This window comes from Leuciscus leuciscus (genome assembly GCF_965113295.1).
Source record: "Leuciscus leuciscus genome assembly, chromosome: 11".
Lineage (NCBI taxonomy): Eukaryota > Metazoa > Chordata > Actinopteri > Cypriniformes > Leuciscidae > Leuciscus > Leuciscus leuciscus.
Genome location: NC_138735.1, coordinates 15,274,257 through 15,301,198, shown reverse-complemented (window position 1 = coordinate 15,301,198; position 26,942 = coordinate 15,274,257). Strand labels below are relative to the sequence as shown.

At 39.9% G+C, this 26,942-nt stretch overlaps 1 protein-coding gene across 5 annotated transcripts in view; it reads left to right on the top strand.

The window, feature by feature from the left end:
- Positions 1-26,942, top strand: part of dlgap1b (discs, large homolog-associated protein 1b) — a 156,910-nt gene that overhangs the window by 92,705 nt on the left and 37,263 nt on the right. For 2 of the 5 annotated variants that reach the window (XM_082183316.1, XM_082183315.1), the window contains 3 exons: positions 10,975-12,102; positions 19,488-19,702; positions 23,779-23,959. In XM_082183316.1, the coding sequence (XP_082039442.1) occupies positions 11,020-12,102; positions 19,488-19,702; positions 23,779-23,959 (1,479 nt within the window). In that variant the 5' untranslated portion in view covers positions 10,975-11,019. Of the gene's footprint in view, positions 1-10,971; positions 12,103-19,487; positions 19,703-23,778; positions 23,960-26,942 lie in introns of all 5 variants that reach the window. The other 3 variants (XM_082183314.1, XM_082183313.1, XM_082183317.1) reach the window with 2 other exon arrangements.

Sequence of the window (26,942 nt, the reverse complement as noted above, 5' to 3'; positions counted from 1 at the left end):
TCCTCGGGCAATCTGGCTCTTCCTCAGACGATCATCGCCGCGGCATCACCTAGGCCTGCCGTGCCAGCGATGTCGCTCTTCTCCATCAGCTCTCCGTCTGCGCCCTAGGATCCATCCGGCTCTGGCTCTGTTGGTCATCCCCCAGACTCTCTACACCACCTTGGCTCCTCCCTGCCTCGTCACTGCGCTCTGGGTCTGTGCCATCGGACATACACCATCATCACCGCCGTGGGCTCGTCGTTGTCTATCTGTCACCATTCTTCCGCCGCCTGCCATCACCATCCATTCTCCATCTCCTGTCACCATCCCTACACCATTTCCACACCCTCCTCCTAAGCCTTCTCCTTCTCCTCACCTAACCATGAGGTCACGCCTTCCGGGAGGGGGCGTTATGTCACACGCACACGCATGTTCAAAGGAGCCGTTTTATTGGTTGGCGCCTAGCCAATGAAATGGGACTTCTATTGTACACGATGATGTCACGAAACCCGTGTCCTCGGGGACGCTCTGAAACGCTAACATGGCTTGATGCGTTAGACTGATATTAAAATAAATAAGTGATATTATCAAACTCAGTAAACACCATACTAATAATGCATACTACAGAAAAGCAGATGAGCACATTTTAGAACACTGATTTTTTTTTTATGTTTATTTAAAAAATTACAATTTCAAATGAAAATAGCATCAGGGTCGTTTTCTAAGGTATGCCTTCATTTTCGCTGGAGGAAAACAACTGTGATGGGGGGTGAAAGAATGTATTACAGTGGATGGGAATTGGGAAACCGTCTTGTATTGCTGCCGCATCACATTATGTAAACTGCACAGATGTAGGTGTCATGATAATCTATCAATAAATGCACACACCTTGTCCTCTGCTGCTGTTGTCGCTGCGTTGGGCAGCAGGATTGAAGAGCATGCTGAATAACGCAGACTAAAATATAGGGAGGAGCCGAAGCCTTCCGCCTTTTTCATGGGAGTTTTAAAGGGGAATAAGGCGATCTATAATTCATGTACAGATTATGGAGATAATCGCAAACTTTTTTGTGGGGCTGAAATCCCTCCTAAAATCGACCTAGGGATGCCTCTGGGTTAAATTAAGTTCATTATTGGTTGTTTCTGTCAAAATTCAAGAAATCCTTTTGAATTATCCGGCATGTTTTTATTTTATTTTTAATTTGGTCAAAAAGACGGAAAACTTTTCCTTAAAGGCTGAGAAATCTGGCCATGAGTAACAGTCTGTGCCATTCATAAATGTGCAATGATAACGAAATCTAATTTAAAGTAGTATGACAGAGTATGACATACCATGATAAAAATACACAAAACCTTTATTTATTCATAATTTATAACCCTGGAAATGTCAATAATATCTTGACCACTGAACTAAAGTCTGGTCACTTTGTTTTCCTTATGTTTTATTTATAAGAAATGTATGACAGACCTTCCTTTGAACTCTCCAAATCCTCTAATACCAGAAATGTTTTTCCACATTTCTTCTTTTCATCTTGTTTTCCTTGTTTTGGTCTTTTTATTTTATTTATTATTGAGGTGTATTCTGATTGGATGCCGAAAGGCTATGCTGTACATTATCTTCATTAGTGTTCATCCGAGGAAAATTGGGTTGTTTATAACAAACATTGCACTGTGTTTTTCAGAAAAATATGCCGTTTGTAGCGTGAAATGTGTAGCAAGTTTAGCATGTCGCATGCAGTGTTTAGACTGTTGTTTATAATCTGTTGGGTGAAGTTTGTGTTGTGTCGGTCCCCTCGGCTGTATCTCTGCTTCACTAGTCAGTTTGATCCTGATGGTTTCCGTCAGCCCCATCAGCAGCCTGTTATTGCACTCTCAGCCAACTGTACATATCACCCACAAGACATTTCTAACACACATGCAAACAGAGATCTCACAAACACATGCTGCTGACACAGACACACACACACACACACACACACACACACACACACACATCCAAAACTATGACCGAACGTCCTCATTTATAATTCATACTATAGTCCAAATCATAGCATGTTGCCATCTTTCCACAAAATGCCAATAATAGAATGTCCTCGTCTGAGAATCTTTCCCGCATGAAGCTCCTGCCATTCCCTATTAACCCTGTTACTGAAATGGCAACTTGCTTTTTCACACTAAGTATCACTTGCTCACCAACTCCTCATGAGTTCACGAGCAATGTGCTGTTGGGTGAGGCGATGGGGGGGAAAAGGCTTGTTGCCATGGTGAGGAGAAAAACGACCACGTTCAATTTCCACCGTGAGATTATTTATAGTTGTCTTTATTGGGCTTTATTGAAAGGAAAAAAAGAAGATAGGGAGAGAAAATTGCTCACTGGTCGGAACAATATGTTGTTATGGTACAAACGGATGGCAGGTCACAGGATTCAAAATGGAAGGGCGCTTTTATTTAGTCACAGAACCAATTAGCAAGCAACCCACTTTTTTGTTCAGGCGTAATGTGGTTTACACCTCCACGCTTATGTGCATACAGGTTTGTTGGTAGTGTTTCGTAATAGATTGTTTATTTCTGTGAAAAGGTTTTTGCTTTTGAGTTCAGTCTGGACTGCCATAATTATTTTTCATTTAAAGTTGAGAATTTTTTTGTAGAATGTGGTTCTTAAAGAGGTCCTAACATCACAAAGTCTTGATTTTGTTTTTGGGTTATACTAGAATATGTTTTCATGCTTAATTGTTAAAAAATCGCATTATAAATCGCATTATTTTTCACATATTTTACATGATTAGCGCCTCTCTCGCCGCTGGCAAAACCAGCAATGCAAGTTTGAGAGGTGGCGCCCCACCAAATCTTGCGAGAATCACGACATGCTTTATGGCATGTACTATTTGTATGAAATCGTGAAACATTACCTGGTCAGTAGACATCTTTGGAGTCTATCTGTGCCTGTTCGATGTCCGACGCTTCCATCCTACTGAACCGGTACCGGTATACAGGGGGGAGGGGATCAGGCCGTGAGTGCAGAGACGGCTCTGAGTGAGTGGTATTTACGACAGTAACGTTAAATACAAGTACTCCACAGTGACTCTAGGGGTCGCTGTTTGACCAAAACGGAAACTGCATAGTATGCCTTTAAATGGAGTCAATTTCAAAACAATTCAAGCCTGATTCAGACCCCGCCAATGTTTACGAATAAGAGGATCGTGCTGAACGGATTTCAAGCACGGATTTCACAGGACTTTTCAGAGTGATATATTTTTTTTGTCATTTTCTTATAGATTATAGATACTATGTTATCCACCATTTAATCATATTTGTCAGAAAACTATGGTAATACAAACAGTTATCGATCACAAAACCATGGATCATTTTCCTAAGGGGCAGTGAACAGTCTTACAAAAGCAGGAGCTTACAAAAGCTAAAGTAAACACTACATCAATACTGTAATGTTAGTTAGCAGGCTAGCGGAGGCATACATAAAACTTATAATTGGAACTGGTAATAGAAAACACAACTACAAATAATTAGACATATTTACAAGTTGTGATCCATAAACAACAGATTGTCCAGACAAAACGGGAACCGCTTTTGTGTGTGTAGCCTGCATTGTATTCTCTTAGGTTCTGGAAGTGTGCAGAAAATGTGCAGCGCACAGACAAATGTTGGAGTTATAATGTTTAGAAACAGTGTTTAAAATAAATTTTAACCACTCTTAGTTTGTCTGCCTTAGGACAATTTTGTTCTGAGGTGGAAAGAACAGCGAAAACAACTCTTCATCTTTAGCGCAGCTCAACCGGCAGCCATACTGCAAAAACTGGTTGCCCAGTGAAGCTAAGCAGGGTTGAGTGTGGTCAGTACCTGGATGGGAGACCTCCTGGGAAAACTAGGTGGCTGCTGGAAGAGGTGTTAGTGAGGCCAGCAGGGGGTGCTCACCATGTGGTCTGTGTGGGTCCTACCACCCCAGTATATTGATGGGGAAACTATACTGTAACAAACACTGTCCTTTGGATGAGACGTTAAAACAAGGTCCTGACACTCTGTGGTCATAAAAAATCCCAATTTGCCCATTGGCCTCTATCCATCATCATGGCCTCCTAATCATCCCCATATACTGATTGGCTTCATCACTCTGTCTCCTCTCCACCAATAAACTGGTGTGTGATGGGCGTTCTGGCGCAATATGACTGCCGTCGCATAGATTTGATTAAAAAATACTGTTAAAAAACAGTAATAGTGCGAAATATAATTATTTTTGTGGAAACTTTTTTTCCAGGATTTTTTTATGAATAGAATTTTCAAAAGAACAGCATTTATTTGAAATGAATATACTGTAAACATTATAATTGTCTGTCTTTACTGAATCATTTATTAAGTTATTTAAAAAGCCCAAAATTGTTACATTTTTCACGTTTGAACAGTATTGTGGATTTATTATTTCTTAATAGTGCCCACTAAGGGAAGAAGAACCACTTCTTTTTTTTTAACCACTGATGTAGATGATCTAGTGTGGCATGTAAATGTTTATAATAGTCCGTTACGACTGTAAGCCATGTCACACTGTAAGATCTCAGTTGCCATTAATGTCAGACTGTAAGGCAGTCAAGATTAATTTAAAACGTATGGATGCAAGAAAACTCATCCGTGACACGTTACTGTGAGCTGCATTACATGCTGGATTGCAATGGTGGCTAGCAAACAAAAACAATTCTAGTGTTAATTTTGATCATGGCTTGTCTTAAAAAGAAAAATGGAACAAATGAAGGCGATGTGTTTGGAGCAAGTGGTGGTTTGTAATCTCAGGTTTGGTGCTCCTATTGGTTTTTGATTTGACGAGTGTCGTAGGAGAAGCCACACTGCAGGACTGTGCAAGAAATCTTCTGACACTGCCAGAATTTCATCTGAGGTAAAATTTTATTACTACGGTCATTAATCGGCTGTTGGTGAACATGTCAAACTAGCGATCAAAGACTTCAGGTTTTTGCCTAGAATCAGAGGAATATTTTAGGATTCTTAACATTTGTCTCAGATGGCCAAATCGTACAGTGTTGGGCTGTCCCAGACGAAAGATTACCAATCGTGGCGTTTTTCTGTGGTCGTGGCTCCTAAACAGTGGTCCTACGTCATACAGTGAGAGAGGTTCAAAGTCGGTCGTCGTCACGGTCTTGCGACCAAAGATCTGACAGTGTCAGAAATTTTGCATGATCATCTCACAGTTTGTTTGCTACTATGATCTACGTCTACTGACTAGCCAATAAATGGTTTATTGATCAATGTGGCATGGTGCTTAAACTTAAAACTACTTCCCTTAAGCTCCATTTGCTAAATTTGCATGCCAATTTGGCCTCTTTTCCCTAGCTATGGCCGCATCCATATTCTCCTCTTTCGCTTCCTCCTCTTTTCTTCGGCACACATAAAATCCACAATTGCCAAAATGTGATTCATCTTGTTCTGTTTGTTTACCACTAGAGCATGCTGATGACGTTTTATTCTTCTATACTAACTTGCTCCGTAGCCTACGATTCAATAGGTGTCATCATCGTACAGTCTACATACATACCCAAGTTTATTAGATCCATGTCGTACAGTGTGATTTGTTGTACAGTGTGATCTTATAGGATTGCCGAAATCGCACAGTCTGTAGCAGGCATAAGGGAAATTTGTTCAAGTGGCATATAAAGATTAAGTATTTCAAATTAAAAGTCATTATATTTTTACTACCAGAGCTTTGTTTAGATAATCGATGTGCCAAACTCTACTATGTGTTCAATGAAGCTGAGACTTCTGAAGGTTTAATCAAATTAGCTTAAATATTTAATGAACAAGTGAGTATTCATTAATAAATGGTCAATAAAAGCAAGTTGAGGGATCCTATATGTCCTAATAGACATGCGCGGACACACACATAACGTTGCTTTTGATTTCATTAAATGTGTTCCATCATCTGTGTTGCTCAAGTTTATTTGCAGTTGTTATTCTTCACGAGTAAGGTCGGTTACTCAGAAATCATTTAGCTGTGCTAAAATCTGACATAGTGATTACTGAGCACTTCTTTGCACACATCCCCTCTCTCTGTCTTTGTGTCTCTTCCTCTTGTGTTTGTTTTCTTTGATCAAACAGATCTGCAGCAAGAAATTTTTCATAGAGTGTGTCAGAGTGTGTGTAACTCAAAGAGTGACTTGGTGCTGCTCTCATTAATGACAGCCAGCGTAATTAGTTTGGCCCGGAGAGAGAAACTCTTGGCTGTCGTTTCATCTGTCAGCATAGTTTGATTGTTTTAAAGCGTACTTCAATGAAACCAAAATAGAGAGAGGAAGACGAGGGAGGAACAAAAAAAGGTCAGCTAAAGATATTTGTAATATATTTTGCAAATGTTGTTGCCACAGTCCTGTGTGGTTGCTATGGAGTTAGGAGTAGTTGCTATGTCTGCCCGTGCAAAATTTGCTGCCACAATTTTACACAGTTTCTTGGGAATTTTAGTGGTTCCTAAGATTTTATTTTTGTGTTTTGGGTGGTTGCTAGGGCATTGCTAGGAGGTTGCTAATCTGTTTTGAGCTGTGCTTCCCAAAAATATAATAAGCCCAGTTCACAAAACTCATTGGCACTAATGGTCTCAATGATCTACTTGAACACCCAAGCAACCACAATGCTCTACTTTAGGCTCACAATGCTTTGGGGAAACATAGCTGTTTGCGGTTGTTAGGGTTGCCCACTCAAAAGCTTCCCCAATCCTGTTTGGTTGCTAGGGCATTGTGAGTAGTTACTAGAACATTTTTATGTAGTTATAAAGGTGTTGCTATGTAGTTGGGAGGGTGTTCTGGATGATTACTAGAGCATTGTTATGTGGTTGCCAGGGTGTTCTGATAGTTGCTAAGGTGTTACTGTGTGGTTGCTAGGTCGTTTTGAGTAGTTACTAGAGCTTTGTTATGTGGTTGCTAGTGTTCTGGGCGGTTATAACTGTTGCAATTTAGTTGTGAGGGTGTTATGGGTGATTACTAAAGCATTTTATGTGGTTGCTTGGGTGTTCTGATAGTTGCCAGGGTGTTGCTATGTGGTTGCTAGGGCATTTTGTGTAGTTGCTAGAACATTGCTTTGTGGTTGCTAGAGTAGTTATAAAGGTGTTGCTATGTGGTTGTGAGGGTGTTCTGGGTGATTACTAGAGCATTGTTATGTGGTTGCTAAAGTATTCGACATAGTAGCCACATAATTTGAGGCATCATTCATGCCCATTGCTCAAATGATGCTGGGTGATTTACGAGCACAAGTTTAATTTTTAATGTTAATGCTTTGTTCAAATCCCTAACCCTAAGTATGACATTGCCTTAAAAACCACCACTAATACATTTGAGTAAGGACAATAATTGCAGTTATTAGAGGGTGAAGAACAAAGTAGTGTGGATGAGGAAGTGAGCAGGAAGAATTGTAAAGCTCTAGTGTGAGTTGAGTGCAGTAGAAAGTACAAGATGAGCATCTTTATTTATGGATTTCCACTCAGTCTAATTTATAGCAAGTTCCACTAGGATGCATCTGAAATGCTTCAGGGGGCAATGAATGAGCTCAGCCTTACACAACAACTCAAATATGAGCCGTTATGAGGATGTATCAAGCACACATACTTACACACAGACAGACACACACACACACACACACATACACACAGATGGACACAATTAAACATTTGGTGGTCTTTATTCAAGTAATCTCATTTATTCTTGTGTACATTTAAACTTGACCCCTCAAGACACGTTGCACCAAGTTTGACGTCAATGATTTGTTTTCTAGTGTTTTTTTTCCCAGTGAATTTCAGATATGAATATAGTGCAGAATAAGTTGTATACTATATTATATTTTAAGAGCTTTTGCCTTTTTGGAGCTGTTTGCTATATTAATGAATACCAATTTTTTTTTTTTTTTTTTTTTTTGTGTTCCTACCTCAACTAAGAAGTACAGACGAATGCACATTTTCATTTTTCTTTTATTTTCAGAGTTATATATGCCTCACTAAGAAGAGAGAAAGCAGAGAAATCTATTTCCTCTGGGAAAAGACATAAACATCAAGCAATTTTTCTGCCAAGACTACAACATTTGAACACACTCACTGGCAGCTCATGCATTAATATAATGCATGGCATGACATCCTCTATAAAGATTTCATCAGAAACACAGACGCTATGGTTTATTTATCAGTCTCATTAAATAATCATACACTTTACATTTGTTTCAGCTCTCCCATCAATCGGTTGAACTTACACGCTCATGGATTTGCATATTTCATCAAAACAAAACAAAGTTGCTTGTAAATAAGTGTATTTGGATATGTGTTCTAACTTTGTCTTGGGAGAAGATTAGTTTGACTTCATCTGTTATCAAAGAAAGGGATAAAAGCAATTAATTATTCTGTTTTCTTCATCTTCAGTTCAGTCTTGCCGTTCTTACAAAGACAGAGAGAGATGTAGTAATAAGGCAAGAGATTTACTCTATGCCAGCTTTCACACACTCATAGACAATGTCAGGCAGGAGTCACCACACAGCATGAGGAGTGTGTAAATGAGATTTATTAGAAGATAAAAGTTTTAATAGTCTTTGTATACGTGCTTATCATGACTGTGTGGGTGAATGCCTCTTCATTTAATGCACATTTCAGAATGTGTGTGTGTGTGTGTGTGTGTGTGTGTGTGTGTGTGTGTGTGTGTGTGTGTGTGTGTGTGTGTGTGTGTGTGTGTGTGTGTGTGTGTGTGTGTGTGTGTGTGTGTGTGTGTGTGTGTGTGTGTGTGTGTGTGTGTGTGTGTGTGTGTGTGTGTGTGTGTGTGTGTGTGTGTGTGTGTGTGACTTAGCATGCTTTACACAGCATCATTACTCCAGTCTTCAGTGTCACATGATCCTTCAGAAATCATTCTAAAATGCTGATTTAGTGCTAAAAGTAACATTTCCTATTATTAGCAATGTTGAAAACAGTTGTGCTGCTTAATATTTTTGTGGAAACTATGACACATTTTTTTCACGATTCTTTGATTAATTGAACGTTCAAAAGATCGACATTTATCTAAAATAGAAATCTTTTGTAGCATTATGTCTTTACTGTCACTTTTAATCAATTTAAAGTGCATCCTTGCTGAATAAAAGCATTCATTTATTTTAAAAAACAGTACCGTATAGTTAGATGATCGAGTGAATATATATAGCCACTATCTGTTTATTTGTAGGTATAAATTGAGTAATAAATTGGAAAAAGGCATTTATATATTTCAGACATTATTTTGAATCATCACATTTGTTTTTCAGAGCCATCTACACATCATGGTCTGTTTCATAAAAATAATAATGTATGAAATCAAATGGTATAGTCATGGGTGAAGCTAAACGCTCTTTAGCCATGATATAGCACATGCTGAATGCTCATGTTCTGTATAAACATCCATCTCACTGGAAGTCATTGATCAGTACAGTCATTGATCTTTTGGTAAATGCTCTTAATGAATTCACAGCCTCACAAATGACTTCAAGCATGAACAACTGATTTCTCATTTTGACACAGTAAACAGGATATAGCTGAATAAACAGCAAAATGCGTCAGTCCTTTTCTTTCAGTCTTAATCTGTCTTTGGCTATATATTTCGCTCCTCTCATCTCTGTCTTTCTTCAGATTTGGCGAGGCATGCCTGGAGAGGTTTTTCACATGCTAATGTTGGTGTTCTAACAACACTGCTGCATTTCCTGTTCCGTCCTATATACTGTATGATTATGCATCATATGATTTACATCAACAAATCAACATCATTTTGAATGAGCAATGGTGATATTATGATTTTTCATATGCGCACAGTCATTAATTAATACTCCCAATCAAATTTTTTTGAAAGAAGTATCTTATGCTCCCCAATGCAGCCTTTATTTGATCAAGAATGCAGCAAAAAATTATATTGTTGAATATTATTACAATTTAAAATAACAATTTTCTATTTTAATATATTTTAAAATGTAATTTATTCCTGTGATGGCAAAGCTACATTTTCAGAATCATTACTTCTGTCTTCAGTGTCACATGATTTGGTGCTTAAGAAACATTTCTTATTATTATTATCCATGTGAAAAAACGTTGAGCTGCTCACAATTCTTTAATACAAAGTTCAAAAGAACAGCTTTTATTTCAAATAGAAATATTTTGTAGAAATGTAAGTCTTTACTGTCTGTCTAGGCTACTGTTTTGATCAATTTAATGCGTCCATTCTGAATAAAAGTGTTACATTTATTTCAAAAATAAATAAGAAGAAATCTTACTGACCCCAAACGTTTGAATGATAGTGTAGAATTATGGGTATGGGTCACAATGGTCAACATGAGCTGGCGAGTTGATTATTATTTATATATTTGTTTCCAATATATATTTTCAGTGCATATGCTGTATTTAGTATGCTAACAGTGTGCTTGGTCTTTAAATGATTCCCCTTTAAAGCACTCCTGCTAAAGAAATACACATTCAGACAGACATGTTTGGCCATTCTGTCAAATCTCATTGTTTTTTTGAGTGTCGCACCAAGTTAAGACAGCATGTCAAGTTAAATACTCCAATTTTTTTAAATGTGTCTTGAAACTCCTGTGTTCTTTTCCAGTTTAGTGCACTCATTCTATCTGTTTTTGTACACCAGAACACATGTAAATGTTCTTGATCGGGGCCAGTTGGCTCCAACACCAGTCCACTTTTACAAGTTGTCTAGTTCAGACAGATTAGTCTACTATTGATTTAGGCAACCATCTACATCCCTAGCACGATGGTCTGGATGTAACATCACACCCTGAATTGTTACAAATGTTTTTTGAATATCAGTCCTCTAGTGGACACAATGTAGTATGAACTGAATCTTTAATGCATATTTTTTTCTCCCTCTCTGTTTTTGTTTCTCTCTCCTTTTGTTCCTCTTGTTTTTCATTATTTCACATAATCTGTTTGTCCTCTACGTTACTCTGGCCCTCTTGTCTCTCTGTCCATCTGTCTTTCTGCAGTAGGCACATTGTGTGTGGATGAGGCTGTGAGAGGGTGAGTGTATCAGGATGACGATGAAAGGCTTGTCCTCTAGCCGTAGCCACCACCACACACTCACCCACTGTGACCCGTCCTACGACTCTTTGACCCTCCGCCACGAACGACGGCCTTATGTCCTCAACCCAGCCCACACGACTGACCAGGGCTTCTACGGGTGCCAGTCTGATCTGGCTTGCAGCACATTTCCACGCCGACATCACGGCTCACAGCACGAGTTTAAGGGCGAATGCGCCATTGTGCCCTATGTGGGACCGGGGGGTGTAACCGGGGGAACTGGGGGTGGGTACGGCCCTTGTGGCCCGGCTGGCATCCCCCCGTCCCTTCTGGAGAAGTTTGACCAGCAGCAAACAGTGAGGAAGGACGGGTATCACACATTGCAATACAAACGGACGGCGGCGCTCGAACACCAGCGCAGCGACAGTCCTGGGCGAATACGCCACCTCGTACACTCTGTCCAAAAACTGTTCACCAAATCACATTCTCTAGAAGGTCCTAGTCAGCGCAGCCTCAACGGAAATGACCCCGCCATCCCAGCCGATGCAATGGCCACGGCTGCATCCCACCCGAACGTTTCCTCAATGACTGTAGGCACCCTACACAAGCCGTCTAGCAACAAGCGGGGAAAGAGCAAGGAGCGCAGTCGCTCCGAGCCCAAACCTCGTGCACGGACACCTGGGTCTGGTTACTGGAGCTCAGACGACACTCTGGACAGAGAGATCTGCCTCTACCACCAGCATCAACCCTCTGGAGTCATGACCATGGGCCGCCATCCGGACAAATCCCAGTCCCACTACTTCTTGGGACAGAGCTACAACACCCTAGGAGGGGGACGCTCATCCCTGAAGACCTCACGCAGCAACAACGACATTGGAAGTTGTTCCACATGCTCCAACCCCACAGGAGGCGCTCTGACTTTCGGAGGCCCGACGGCAGTGGACCAGGCTGGGCCGCTCCTCAAGAAGAGCTCCTGGTCCAGCACACTAACGGTGAGCAGGGCCCGAGAGGTGTACCAGAAGGCCACGGTCAATATCGATAAAGCCCTAGTCAAAGCACAGACCTGCCAGCAGGGACGAACCTGCCAGTTTTTACAGGTAGGAGAGAGATTTATCTTCTCTTCATCACAACGACCATCATCATCATTGCCATCGGTGTCATTCAGCTTCCACACCAAATGGTTTGTGCTGAGAATGCATGTGCATTTGGTTTCTCGGTGTGGAAGGTGTGACATCTCTTCATCGTTCTTTTCATCTCGTGCTTCATCTCTCATCACGCTTTCCGTCTTTCAGCGCATGATCTTTCTGCTGTGTTTGCATGTTTGTGAAGAGTGGACATATTGCATGTATGCGCATGTCTATGTTAGGGGGCTGTTCACACAGGATGCATTCTTGCGTCTGTCTGTTTTGTAATTGTTTTGTTTTTTTGATAACGTGTGCATTTTGATGTATATTGCTGGGTTTTAAAATTTTCAATGAAAATCTAAGAATTGTCCTATCCCAGACTGCAATAACGCCTCACAGTTTTTAAATAGTTTTTCTCTGAAAAAGTGCAAGAGGGATTCCATTGACCATTGTGATGGACTACTGTATGGCTGATGTAACATCAGATGGTTTCTATGAGTATGCATAGAGGTTAATGTTCCAGGACTCTTTGGCCAGAAATATGTACAATAAGTTAAATTTGGACTTCTGAAGGGTTCTTGTAATATCAGAAGGACTCAACGAGCATGTATAGAAAGTTCAATATCAAGGACTCTTTGGCCAAAAATATGGTCAGTAGGTCAAATTTGGACTGCACTTTGGTTGATTTAACATCCGAAGAAGTCTATGAGAACTAACTTTTTCCGATTTTGCTGCATTACACATTGATAACACAGTCTCACTCTTTTTGCATGAAAATGTGGTAAAGAAACATCTGTGACAATCACGAAAAGTCTTGATTACTCCTAATAGCTTTTTATGAAAAAATGCTAGACGGTCGTCTTTGACCATATGAAAAGTGTGCTAGATGGCATCTTTGCCCATTGCAATGTGTCTCACATGTATTTTGCGTTTTTCCATATCTAAAGATACCTGCATTCTGTTTTATTCCACTAGGCCTTTGTCTAGCTGATTTTAACGCAACAAAATGTCCTGTGTGAACGGCTCCTTTTAATGTCAATGTGTTTGAATGTATTAACATATGCTCAGGACTGACCTGCTGTGTGTTAGTGGCACTGTGACAGATTAAAATGAACTCCGAGACCAAGGCTTTGTGCTTTGTTTTCTTTGTTGTGGACTAAGGCTGTGTGATATAGAGATCACAAACAAATAAATGAGGGATAACTGAGAGAAAAAATCCGCCCGCAGCCCTGGAGATCAGCGACTGTTTGTGTGAAGATTAAGAGAAAAAAAATGGATTTTGTGTTTGTCCTTCTGCTATCTCTCTCAGTCTTATTTGTTCCCAATGTGACACAGTAACGAAGTCACAGGAAAACGAAAGTGATGGAGAAAGCAGAAAGGGAAAGAGAAGAGCAGTGGAAAACATGGTTCAGGAAGAATGGAGAACTGGGAGAGGAAAACAAAAGAAGAGTTAAATATGGTTGAAGTCAACTAATTTGAAGTGAAAGTGTGTGACTTTGCTAGTTCAGGAAATTACAAACAAATGAATGAATGAAGGAGCTAGAGTGAAGTATGTTTACTGGAGAGAGTCAGGGATAGAATAAGAGAGGAAGGGTAAGAGAAGACGTTGCAGATAGAGGAGTCCGGAGAGATAGAGGAACTAAATAAAAATATCTGAGCCCCCATCTGCAGTAATGAGAGTCTGTCTGCTAATAGAGTTAGCTTCACTGTAAGTGCACAGACTTGCCATGGATAACTTTAGACATCTTATTTGCCGGTATGGCTATAGTTACTTTAATGCTAAGGTCACAATCATCTTCATAGCAGACAGAGCCCATAAAGCATTCAAGTACTTTGTTTCCTTTTTGTCCCGCTCTCTCTCTGCACCTCTTCCTCATTTCCATCCTCTACTCTTAAAAAAAAAAAAAAAGAGTAGCATTCCGTAGAGAGTGGATCCTTTCCCCTGGTCTGAACAATATCTCTCTTTGTGCCCCTTTCTCTTCTGTTTTCGGTGACGGAGGAAAGGTTGTTGGCTTCTCCCCCTAGTAGAGCGTGTGAAAAAGAGGGGAACGTGTGAACGAATTGCGTTAGCATGCGACGCACATCATGCAGTGAGCCTGCAGCCGGGCTCACTATAGTTCTCCTACACTGCATGGCCACTAAAAATGGTGGAAGATTTTAACAGAAACCGAGCCGTGCCGGATAATATGAAATGATTGTTATTCATCTCAGAGAGGTGAGAGGCTTTTGAGGTGAGGGTTTGAGAAGCGCACGTTACGTGTGTCGTACATGAATAGTGCAAGTGGGTGTAAAATGTTTTCAAGATCGTTTTCAGATAATGATGTTGGTTGTGCAGAAGTCAATATTGGGTTTTGTAGTGGAGGCAGCAGGTGTTAGTGTGTGGGTACGGGTTGCATAAGGCCGTGCGTGTTATGCCAGGATGCGCTTTTAGCTTTTTAAGAGTGTATTATCTGATGTATCAAAGAGGTTTTATGTGTTATAGAGATAATGTGGGAAGAGATTGAGAAGTCATAGTCATAGTGGCGTCATCTATAGTTCAGAAGGGAGGGTTTCTGGTTAATACTTTATAGAATAATCACACAATAAGCATTTGTGATGTATTAGTAAACAGTTAGTCATTCATAAAGCATTGATTGTATGTTGATCAGCACATAATTTATTCGTGGACAGTTGCAATTAATTATTATGCATTTATGTATAAGATTTAGGACATGTATAGCTTCAGTGGGAAATTAGTTTATTTATTAGAATTAGAAAAAAAGATTAACTAAATATTTACAGTTTAAACATAAATACATATACACTAAAATGTAAACAAATATTAATATTTTGCACACACATAAACAAATATGAAACATATCATTACATATCATCAGGTTTCCATCCATTTAACTTTTACAATATTTTTGTATAATATTTCTATTTGATTATATAGATATTTCTGTTTAGTTTTATACATTTTCAGTTTCTTCATCATATTTAAAAGTGATCTCTAATTAAACTAAAAAAATTTTTTCAATTTTAGTGGGTTGAACTTGAAATTATTTAGAGTGTTTACATGCATTTATATTTAATGAATTGCATATAAACCGATCAGTATTGGTTACACTATAACAGCTGTTCCCTGTCAAGGGAACTCACGCTGCGTCGATTGACGATAAGAGAGCGCTTCGCGTGATGATGTCTTGAAGCACATGCAAAATCAGTCCAGTGGTGTGACGGAACGTCAGAGGCGGGTGACGTCATGAACCAGGAAACTATAAAGCCTACCCAAAACAGAGCCGCGCTAGCTTCTGTGTCTTCAGTAGCGCTCATTGTGAAACTGTATATATATATATATATATATATATATATTTCTTTTTTACATTTATATATATATATAAGTCATGGCAAGGAAGCAGCAGTTCAGGATGTGTGTGCACTCCTGCCCACGTTATTTAACGGGTGGGGACACACAAACAAGCTACTTTGTGTAGCTTGTTTGGGTGAGGAGCACTCGAGGGGTGCTGGCTGTGAGCACTGTGATGTGCTTCCAATGCGGACACTCCGATCCCGCCTGGCGTTCTTTAGCGAGGACGCTCAGGCTTGCGTTCCCCATGGCTCTGGTCCTGCTGCTGCCGAGGCACAGTGGCGATCACAGATATGGGGTTCACAAATGGATCTATCAGCGGGATTAGAGACGGGCCCAGCCTTATCTTTGCCTTCACCTGATAGATCCAGTGCCTTCTCTCAGGGTCAGGGAACCGCTGTGGTTCCTTCCGCCCCGATTGAGGCACAGACACTGCAACTATCTAGTTCTGAGGAACTGGACATTGTCAGTGTCGATGCAAGAGATTCTGAGGATTCACCACCTCAGTCTCATGCATTTGAAGAGCTGGTTGAGGTTGTGACAAGAGCGGTTGAAAGACTGAGTATTGACTGGCCAGCAGATAAACAGGACGTTCGTTTCAAAAGTAAACTGGACGAATGCTTTCTACCATCACGGTCACAACCTCAACGCCGGGGCTACCGTTTTCCCCGATCTCCACACCGAGGTGTCGAGATCGTTGGAGAAACCGGTTTCATACAGAGTGTATAGTGCACAAACATCCAATTATTCCTCTTTATCTAACAATAAAGAGCACGGTCATGGGGAGATGCCAAAAGTGGAAGAGACGCTTGCGAGCTATCTCTCCCCCGAAGCGGCATCTTCCCTAAAGGCCCCGGCATGACCCACTAAGCCAGTCAGAACCACATCATCACTAGTGGGTAAAGCTTATTCAGACGCTGGTCAGGCTGCAGCATGCCTTCACACAATGTCGCTGCTGCAGGCCTACCAAGCTGATTTGTTAGGAGACATGGATGAGGGCGGGGGAATTGGCCCTGACGTAGTTTGCGAACTACATCGAGCCACAGATTTCTTGCACAGATTTTCTTCAGATTTGGTGCTTGCCAGTTGGCAGTTCGGCATCGAGATGTCGTTCTCGCCCACATGAAAGAGTTGGGGTTAGGGCTAAACGCCAAAAAGTGTGTCCTTTCTCCATTACAGAGGACCACTTTTCTAGGCGTGGTGTGGGACTCAATGTTGATGCAGGCACGCCTGTCACCGGCACGCATAGAGTCTATCCTTTCAGCTGTGAAAAGAATAAAGCTAGGCCAGTCACTCACTGTCAAACAGTTTCAGAGGCTGTTGGGTCTGATGGCAGCAGGGTCCAACGTGATACCTTTTGGACTGTTATACATGAGACCCCTGCAGTGGTGACTCAGGACCAAAAGTTTTCCCTGAGGGCAACCCCTTTTCGCATGATCAGGGTTACGCAGCGATGCTTATGTGAATCTAAGGGGCTTTGTGTGCTTGTCTGCAAACTGGCGCACCAAATCCTCCTGTGGTCCCAGAATATAGGAGCAGACATCCTGTCGAGACAGGGGCTGAGGCCCGGGGAATGGAGGCTCCACCCCGAGGTGTTTGTGTCTCGAGAGACGTCTCACTGTCCACTTTGGTTCTCCCTCACGCATCCAGCTCCTCTCGGACTGGATGCTATGGTACAAACGTGACCGAGGCTATGTTTGTATGCATTTTGTATGCAGGTGTTGAGTTCTGGAAAGAGTTCGCAGGGACCAGGTTCGCCTACTTCTTATAGCCCCGAGGTGGCCGGGCCGAGTATGGTTCCCCGATCTAGTGTCTTTCCACGACGGGGAGTTACCCGTCAGGAGGGACCTTCTGTCCCAAGCAGGGGGCTCGATTGTTCACTCCCGTCCAGAACTGTGGAACCTGTAGGCTTGGCCTCTGAAGGGGCCCAGCTCATAGGGACAGGTCTCTCAACTGAGGTTGTAGAGACCATTCTACATTTCAGAGCTCCCTCCACGAGGAAACTTTATACCTTGAAGTTGAGAGTTTTCACTTCATGGTGTAGTGACCGTCAGTTGGACCCAGTTAACTGCCAGGTTGGTACAGTGCTGGAGTTCCTGCAGGAGCGGTTCACTGCAGGTCTATCCTTGTCCACTTTGAAGGTTTATGTGGCGGCCATAGGTGCTTACCACATTCCTTTGGGTGGAATGTCTTTGGGTAAAGATCCGCTGGTATCTCGTTTCCTGCATGGTACTCTGAGGCTGAGGACTGCAGCTCGTACCAGGGGATCTGGCCATTGTCCATTAAAGCCTTTCCCTGGCTCCCTTCGAGCCTCTGGAGGAGGTTCCGGCTAAGTTCCTGACCCTTCTCCCTATCACGTCTCTTAAAAGGTGCACTGTCGGTTGCACCCTCGTGCTTGGAATTTGCACCTGGCATGGTTAAAGCATTCCTTCATCCTAGCCCAGGTTATGTTCCAAAGGTCCCCACTAATGTAGCCAGATCTATCATGCTGCAGGCCTTTTGTCCTCCTCCCTTCCAGAACTCGGACCAGGGAAATAATCATCTGCTATACCCAGTCAGGGCGCTAGATGCCTATGCCCACAGAGCTGCCCTGTTGCGTAAAGCTGAACAGTTGTTCATATGTTTTTGGCCCCCTAAAAAAGGGTCCCCTACATCTAAGCAGAGAATGAGCAAGTGGGTGGTTGAGGCTATCTCACTTGCTTATGAATCGGCCGGACAGCCTTCACCTATGGCTGTCCGTTCCCATTCTGCTAGGAGTATGGCGGCCTCCAAGGCCCTTATAACAGGAGTTGCTCTCCAAGATGTTTGTGATGTGGCAGGTTGGTCCTCACCGCACACATTTGTAAGGTTCTACTCTTTGGACTCTACACCAGGGTCCCAGGTGCTCTCGTCCTAGTGCTGCTCCTCGCGATTTCACACTGGATAGACACTTGTCGCTATGTTGGTATAGACGTTCCCTTAGCATCAATCGATGCAGCAAGAGTTCCCTTGAAAGGGAACGCCTCGGTTACGACTGTAACCTCGGTTCCCTGAAGAGGGAACGAGACGCTGCGTCACCTTGCCATATCTCCTACGTGCCTGTCAGCGACTACTTCAGACTACTACGAAGCTAGCGCGGCTCTGTTTTGGGCAGGCTTTATAATTTCCTGGTTCATGACGTCACCCGCCTCTGATGTTCCGTCATACCATTGGACTGATTTAACATGTGCTTCAAGACGCCATCACGCGAAGCTTTCCCCTAGCGTCAATCGACACAGCGTCTCGTTCCCTCTTCAGGGAGCCGAGGTTACAGTCGTAACCGAGGCGTTTTCAGAACATTTATTATTAATTAATTGTTTATTATTAATTTATTTAGTGCTGTCAAATCGATTAACTGCAATTAATCGCATCTAACATTCAAGTTTTAGATTTTTATAATATGTGTATATATATATATATATATATATATATATATATATATATATATATATATAAATATATATATATTATTTGATAATACCAAATAAGTGAGATATATGCACAGTTATCAAATATGAAAATAGTTATGAAAGTTACCACCACTTAACTGCTTAAACATAAATTAGAAATATTCCCTTGGCAACTAACTGAAATAAATTAATTAAAGTTGAATTGCTTACTAAAACTAAAATAAAATCAATTAAAGGTAAATATATATTTTTTTTTAAATGACAAAAGGACATAACAAAATTGCTATAATAAAAAAATAAAAAATAAAAATTACAGCTAATTCAAAATTCTACAGTAGCATATAAATAATACTAAAATAACACTGTAACTATGTTTATATATAAAAATATTGATCATTAAAACACCATTTGCAACTGTTTATAAATGAATGTTCTCGTTAATGTTTGACTGATCATATTAATTCACATTAATTATCTATTATTTAATACATCATTAAATGTGTTATTGCTTGTAGTCATTATTAAGTGTAACAGGCAAATCATGTGTTTATGAGAAGCTGACTTTCTCTCTGTCTGTGCAGGTTCCTCAGGATGAGTGGGGTGGCTTCTCGTCTGTGGGTCAGGATGACGAGATCCCGTGCAGGAGGATGAGGAGCGGCAGCTACATCAAGGCTATGGCAGAGGAGGACAGTGGAGACTCGGACTGCAGCCCCAAACCTTCACCCAAAGTCCAGGCCCGGAGAGCCAGTTACCTGAAAGCCACCCAGCCTTCCCTCACCGAGATGACCACACTCAAGTGAGTATGGAAAAGTATAAGCTTGTGCATGTTGCCGCCACAAAATCACATGGGAAATTAAATGCATGTACTCTGTGTGTACGAAAAGCGTGCAGGTGCGTGGGCCCGCCGATCCATCTGCAATTTCAATGAACCTTCATTTCTCTGGGGTCATTTTAAACATGTTATTTTACAGGCGCTCAAGCCACTCCACATCTCTAAGTGCTGTAGGGATGTGTCTCCAGAGAGGGTGTAGTCTCGTCCTTAAACCCCACCTCTGTTCACACACAAACGCATACACTCACTCACTGCAATTTCACATAAAATCCCTCCATGTCCTCAGTACAGTGAAATCCTTTCACTCTCCCCTTTATTAAAAATTCAACAGAACAAAGCCATTTCAAAGGGAATTTTCCTGCGCCTTTAAAGTTCCTACCGACATTTTTGTAGTTGCGCACCGTTATATCATCTGTAAATAGTACTTTTTTAAATGTAGGAACTGATATTGAGTTCTGTTTATGTTATTTATGTTATAACCTCATGTTATAACATGTTATATGTTATAACAACATGTATGTTGCTATTATAGTTATGTATTACTATACAGTGACAACATTTCCTACTTAGACTATATACAATGAGGTGAGTCACTTTTATCCCACAGACTTCTTCATGAGAGCAAACTGATTTGCATTATAAAGAGAATCAACACAACACTTTTGGTTCTGTGTGTGTGAATGTGCACTTTTGTGTGTAAACTTTGCAAACACAGCATTCGTATAATGCAAGCCTTATCACTGTGACAACAGCAGATGCTCATCAGATCAGTGTAATAATTGAAGTATACCTTTTTTTTTTTTTTTTTTAAGGCCTACTTTTATTCAGCAAGGACACTTTAAATTGATACAAATAAATGCTTTTCTTTTGATCTTTCCATTCATTAAAGAATCCAGAAATAAATTATAATGGTTTCCAGAAAACTATTAAGCAGCACAACAATTTTCACCATTGATAATAATAAGAAATGTTTCTCTAGCAGCAAATCAGCATATTAGAATGATTTCTTTAGGATTATGTGACACTGACGACTGGAGTAATGATGCTGATGCATTTTTGTCATCACAGCAATAAATAACATTTTAAAATACAATAATCAAAATGTAATAATCATTGTAATAATATTTAATATGACTCTTTTTACTGTATTTTTGATCAATTAAATGCAGCCTTGGTGAGCAGAAGAGACTCATATAAAACACATTAAAAATGTTGTATTATTAAGGCTATATTTTGTAGAATTATACAAGGATGTTATTACAGATGCAAGCATGAGACAATAGTTCAGGATCTAGATTCAACAATTAATGAGGAATAGGAAGATGAAGATACTGGAATCACACAGATTAATAAGTCACATACCAACATAAGCCTAACACGAGAGTAAGGACAAGACCTGACAATGGCTGTGTCAGAAATCGCCCCATATACCCTTAAAAGGGACACTATTTGAAGGGACAACCATTTGTAGCAGTGTCCGAAACCATAGTGGACATTATGTCACTGATTATGCACTCATTCAATCCAATAATGCACCGCAATAACGAGTGTAACACTGATGCACACTCAACGGATAGAGAATACCAATAATGCACTGAGAATGAATTCCCGCCTCTCGCCAGAAGATGACACCCGCAGTTAAATCATCCATCCATCCATTTTCCAAACCGCTGGTCCAATGTGGCTACAGGTATAAATTATAAAAACTTTTTTATTGATTATTAAATTGTTTAATTAAGGTTTATACATGCTAGTTTCCATGACAGAGTTCAATATAAATCTTTTCATTACTACTGGAGCTGCCAGTTTGCTAAGTTTCAAATGATTATTAAACAGCAAGCACAAACTATGCAAAAGCGGCAGCCCTTCCGGCGCACTCAGTGTCCGAATTCACTCCCTCGTTTTCATTCACTCCTTCAAGTGAACTATATTAGTGGAGTAATGTAGGAAATATTGAATGAGGGTATAGGGGTGATTTCAAATCAGGGCTAATGAGTAGAAAGACCATAAGAAATTAAATACACAGAAGTCAATGCCCATAATGAGACACAGGTGTGCAACAATCAGAAACCAAAGAAACAGATTTTTTTTTAAAAGAAGAGAAGGAAAACACAGGAAGAGTGAGAATGCAAACTAAGAGGCTGTTTACACTTCACAGTTTTCAACTAAAAACGTAAAACTTTGAATGCGTTTTGGCAGTTCGTTTACACGACAACGCCGTTTTGGGTGCTTTTTGAACGACAAAAACGCGAATCTCTGAAGACAATGATGTCATGCACATGCGTATTATGTGTTCAATTTATAGTGTTTCATCGCCATCCAATTGCCTGGCAGCAGAATACAGTGTTTTTTGTTGTTTTCGCGGATTCGTGTGAATGGGGATCGGTTTGATAATGGTGTCGTCTGTACACTGAAAACTCAAAGGAAAAACTTCTCCGTTTTAAGCATATCGTTGTCATGTAAACGTACCCTTAAAGTCCATGAATAACATGATAGTCCTTAGACACAATAGAACACAAAAACTTAGAATACCTGTGACATGTAGTATATACATTTATATATATTGAAACATAACTCATACTATATATTTAATTTACTCAATTATGTGTCATTAGACTCCTAAAGTGTATGACTCAAGTGATGGTGTTCCAACTGAATCTCTTCAGATACTCCCTCCTCAGTGTGTAGGAACAGTGAACACCGCATAGGGACCCTGTGATGGGCTCTTTATCTATTTCTGCTTGACAGAAAGTGCAGCAACATTGAATATTTATAATCAGAGCATTGTGCCTTGAACTCAAACATGGACACACACATTCAAACACACATATACATGCTCCCATACACACACATACTTGAAACTGAAAAATAATACATAATAAAAGAAGTGGAGATTTATAAACCTGTATCCACGTAAGCACACTTTCCATTCACACACACAGTAATAGAGTAGAAATACACACTCATGCAAATGTGTGATTAAACAACTCCATATATACACCAAGAAAAGAAAAGAAAATGCTGCGTTATATAATGAATATGCAATCCCTTGAGGCCTGTGCTCATTATAGACAGATATTTCCTTTATTTCTTCAAAACAATTCCACAGACTTGCATTGAAGCCATGAGTCATATCTACGATTTATGTGCAAAAATGCAACAAACTAAACTTTAACCAAAAACGAAAGATTAAAACATTAAAAAAGATTATTATAATTAATTATATTAAAAATTATATGTTTTGGATTGAATAATGTTCATCAAATATATAATAGTTTATTAAAAATAATAGTTTAAATGTGTATAAATTATTTATCTACATTTAAAAAAACTTACGATGTGAAAAACCTGGGGAAAAATCCTGAAAATAATAGCATTTAATGAGAACACATTAACTTTGTCCTATTTTTCTCCACAATGTCAAAATGTATCCTTCCCTCCTCACCGTACACGTGAACTTGTACTATTTTGTGTTTTTTCATTATTTGCTGCTGTAATTGATTTCATCCACTGTCATCTCTTCCTCTAAATCTATTCTTGTACCTTTCCTGCATTCTTTCCTCTTTGTTTCTCTTTTACTCTCTCTCTCTCTCTCCTCATTCCTCACTCCAGTGAAGAATGACTAAGAATGATGTTTTTACTTTCTGTAACTGCATACTATTTTAAGAGCCGCATCCATAATTAAGATTGACTCGACCTGGAGGGATTGAATGCGTGTTTGTGTGCATTCATGTTTTAATGCATTTCTGTGTTCATATTCCAAGGACCCGATCGCCCAACTTCACGTAAAAAAAAAAACAGTTGAATGCTATTGTGAGGAGTTCATGTTTAGATTGGTCTCAGCTATATGAAGAATACACTAACACACATATACACGCACAACAAAGTAGAGTTGTTTTTAGGTTAGCATTAATGAGTATGAGATCTGGGTTGGAGGAAAACACAGAAACATGAGTTACTAGAGTAATCTCACCTCTCATTTCATTCTCCCCCCTCATTAAATACTTGTACACCTGTTCACGCTCTCTTTCTGTTTGCAGGATCAGTACGGACTCCCATTCCCCCAAGCTGCAGATCCGGAGTCACAGTTACCTGCGAGCGGTGAGTGAGGTTTCAATCAACCGAAGTTTGGACAGTCTGGACCCGGCCGGTCTCCTGGCCTCGCCCAAATTTCGCTCCCGAAACGAGAGCTACATGAGGGCCATGAGCACCATCAGCCAGGTTGGTCATCGCCCCCCTCGTTCTGTGGTGGAAATCGCCATTAAGATACTTATCTTAAACCAGTTGGAAAGAGCAACTGGTTCCTGGATTAGATCCTAAAGGTGATTTCCAACCAGAACCTTCGTCAACGTGGCCTCTTCAAGGTTTGCAGAGGGGAGGAAAAACAGGAAAGGAAAAAAATAAAATAATGTTTTTGCACAAGCAATCAATTTATGTTCAATCCATGTATCATCTCATGGAATACTTTATCATCTCTTCATCCATCCATTATTCAGAATCCTAAATCGCATGCTATATATAGTATGGAAGATTAGGATTAGAGCATCAAGAATCATAGCATGTTATGAATACTGTGTTAAAGAGGCCCAAGTTGGCGTACTTTTTCAGATGACCATGAGGCTAAAGACCAAAGCATACTTCAGATTTAACGCAAACATTAGTGAATGCGTACAGTCAAACCTTATTGTGTGCATGAACACAGATACTCGCATAAGGAAAATTCATCTTTGCCATTTTAAGATTACATGAACAGCTGAAAACTACTCACTTTATCTATATTATCCTCTTGTAATCATGCACTGAATAAATGAATCATGGCTAACTGCATATAGAGTATTTCTACAATGTCATCTGTAACTAAAACTAATGTTTTTGTGTCATCATTACCATATCGGTCAAGCTATTGGTCATGCTTACAGAGATTTTCAAACACAATCCCTGTATTCAAATATGCATACTTCCCTATTACTTAGGCAGTATGTGAAAAAGAGTAGTAGCCTATGTCTGAATTCATAGCATTCATAAATAGTAGGCAAAATATACCCGAATTTACTATCCCATGAGGCCATGGGAGAGGATTTGTGAATGGTAGAGAAGCAAGACAATTGACACCACAGGACGCATGATAATGTAGTATTAAGAATGTAGTATGTCCGAATTTCATTTATACGATACACACTCATACTATAGAACATGCCTATTTATCAATGAATGAAGTATGTTCTTCATCAAATGTAGTACCTACTTAGTATGCAATTTTGATATCAGCTAATCAATATGCAACAAGTGGATTTGTGGTGTCACTGTCAAGACCAATTTTATGATTTTATGGCAGTTTTTGTCCCAATACTGGGGCACAATTCACCACCAAGTAGCCTACATACTAGAAAAATAATGTAATTGAAAATGTAGTACAGTATGCCTGGAGGAGAACCTGGAGGAAAATAAACTAGCAACAAAGTATTAGCGTTGTGTGGAGATTGAGCTCTCATGTTCACTGTTAGTTTAAATACTCAAAGGCCATTTTAAAGGTGAGTTGGTGTCGGTAAAGCTTTGTAAGCAATTTTAAGTGGTGTTCTTCCTTGTTAGCATGTGTAGCTAAGAGGTTTTCAAGGTGAGTTTTCAAGATTAGCTTCTGTAGCCCTGGGATAAGGTGACAGGCAGCTTTTACAACCGATACAATTTTAAGGTGAGTGTTCAGAGCCTGAAAGCTCACTCAGACAGACAACAGCCCTAACCTTTTAGAGATCTGTTCCTACCACCCGTGAAAAAAAGACACTGCCCTCAGGCGTGCATGTGGATGTGTGTCTTTTCTGCTCCCTGAGGATATATCAATCATTTCAGTGACAAAAAGCTCAGTCAGCTCGAAAAAAAAAAACCCATCATTCATTGTTGCCTCATGTGTATACTGAATGTGTGTGTGGGCATGCAGACATGTGTTTGTGCTGTGTGTGTGTACATACATGTGTTGTGTGTAAGTGTATTTCTGTGATGTTTTTGGGGGAGTTTATTGCTTACTAGATGATTAGCAGACCTTATTGCCTGTCTGTCTGTAGCTTCCTTCCACCAATGACAGACACTCTGCTGTCCTTTCCTCCAATCACAACTCACTATTAGTCCTTCAGTCATAGAGTGCTCCAAACAACATGTTTCCAATTCCGTTTGAACCTCAAATCACAAGACCTTTTCCTCTGATAAGTTTCTGTGTAAATCGCACTTCTCCTTACTGTCATCTCTTACACTGCTGATATTGCTTTCACTTGTACAGATTTCCTCCCCTCTGCACTCTTTTTTTCTGGTATGTTATCTGTATTAGTGTGTTTAACCCTTATCATTGAAGAGACAGCAAGGCTGTTAGAGGGTTAAATTTACCCTACATGATAAATGACAGCTCAAAATTCCCAATTCAAACATTTCCCCCCAAGCAATTGATTTTACATCAATAATCAACCTATTACTAATTTCCTTCTGTGACGTTTACCCATTTTGGTATTTAAGGTTTCATGACATTTCAGGCTGAAAAGTAATTAAGTTGATTAGAAGTCAATATGTTAACCCTCTGGTATTGTTCGCATGATTTTTTTTTCTTTTTTTCTATTTTATTGAAATTATTTTACTATATTTTAATTTGATAATATTTTTTATTAAATTTTCTGTATTTTTAGGGGATTTTATGGTACTAAATTATATTTATGCAGTAGTTATAATCCATTTATTCACTTTTTGAGCAAGGACCTGAAAATGAAATTTCTGATTTAAATGGTTAGAAATCTTTAATGCTTTGGACCACAGACTTGAGTTTGGTCTCTTTTGATAGAAGACACTTGGCAGATTATTGTTGAAGTGAAAAGTAAAAAAAAGTGAATATGACAAAAGTTAGGAAAAATGCACACTTTTTTTTATACGAAATATATATTTTCCAAAACACGTTTTACTCTAAAACTGTGAGAAAATCAAAGCCAAACAAGCTGCGTTCCAAATTTGAAGTTGATATCTCAAAAAATGAGCTTTCAGTAAGAATTTGTTTATGCGCAGTACCAAACGTTTTCAATAGATACAATTCGTCTCCCATTAGTTTCCAAATGTGGTCATTTTTTCCCGGACCATTTTAACTTTTGGATTTTTGTGTGTGTTCACACAGCAAGTACTAAAACCTTTACCAGGTTTTGTACCATTCCGATGAGGTAAAACATTTAAAAAAAAG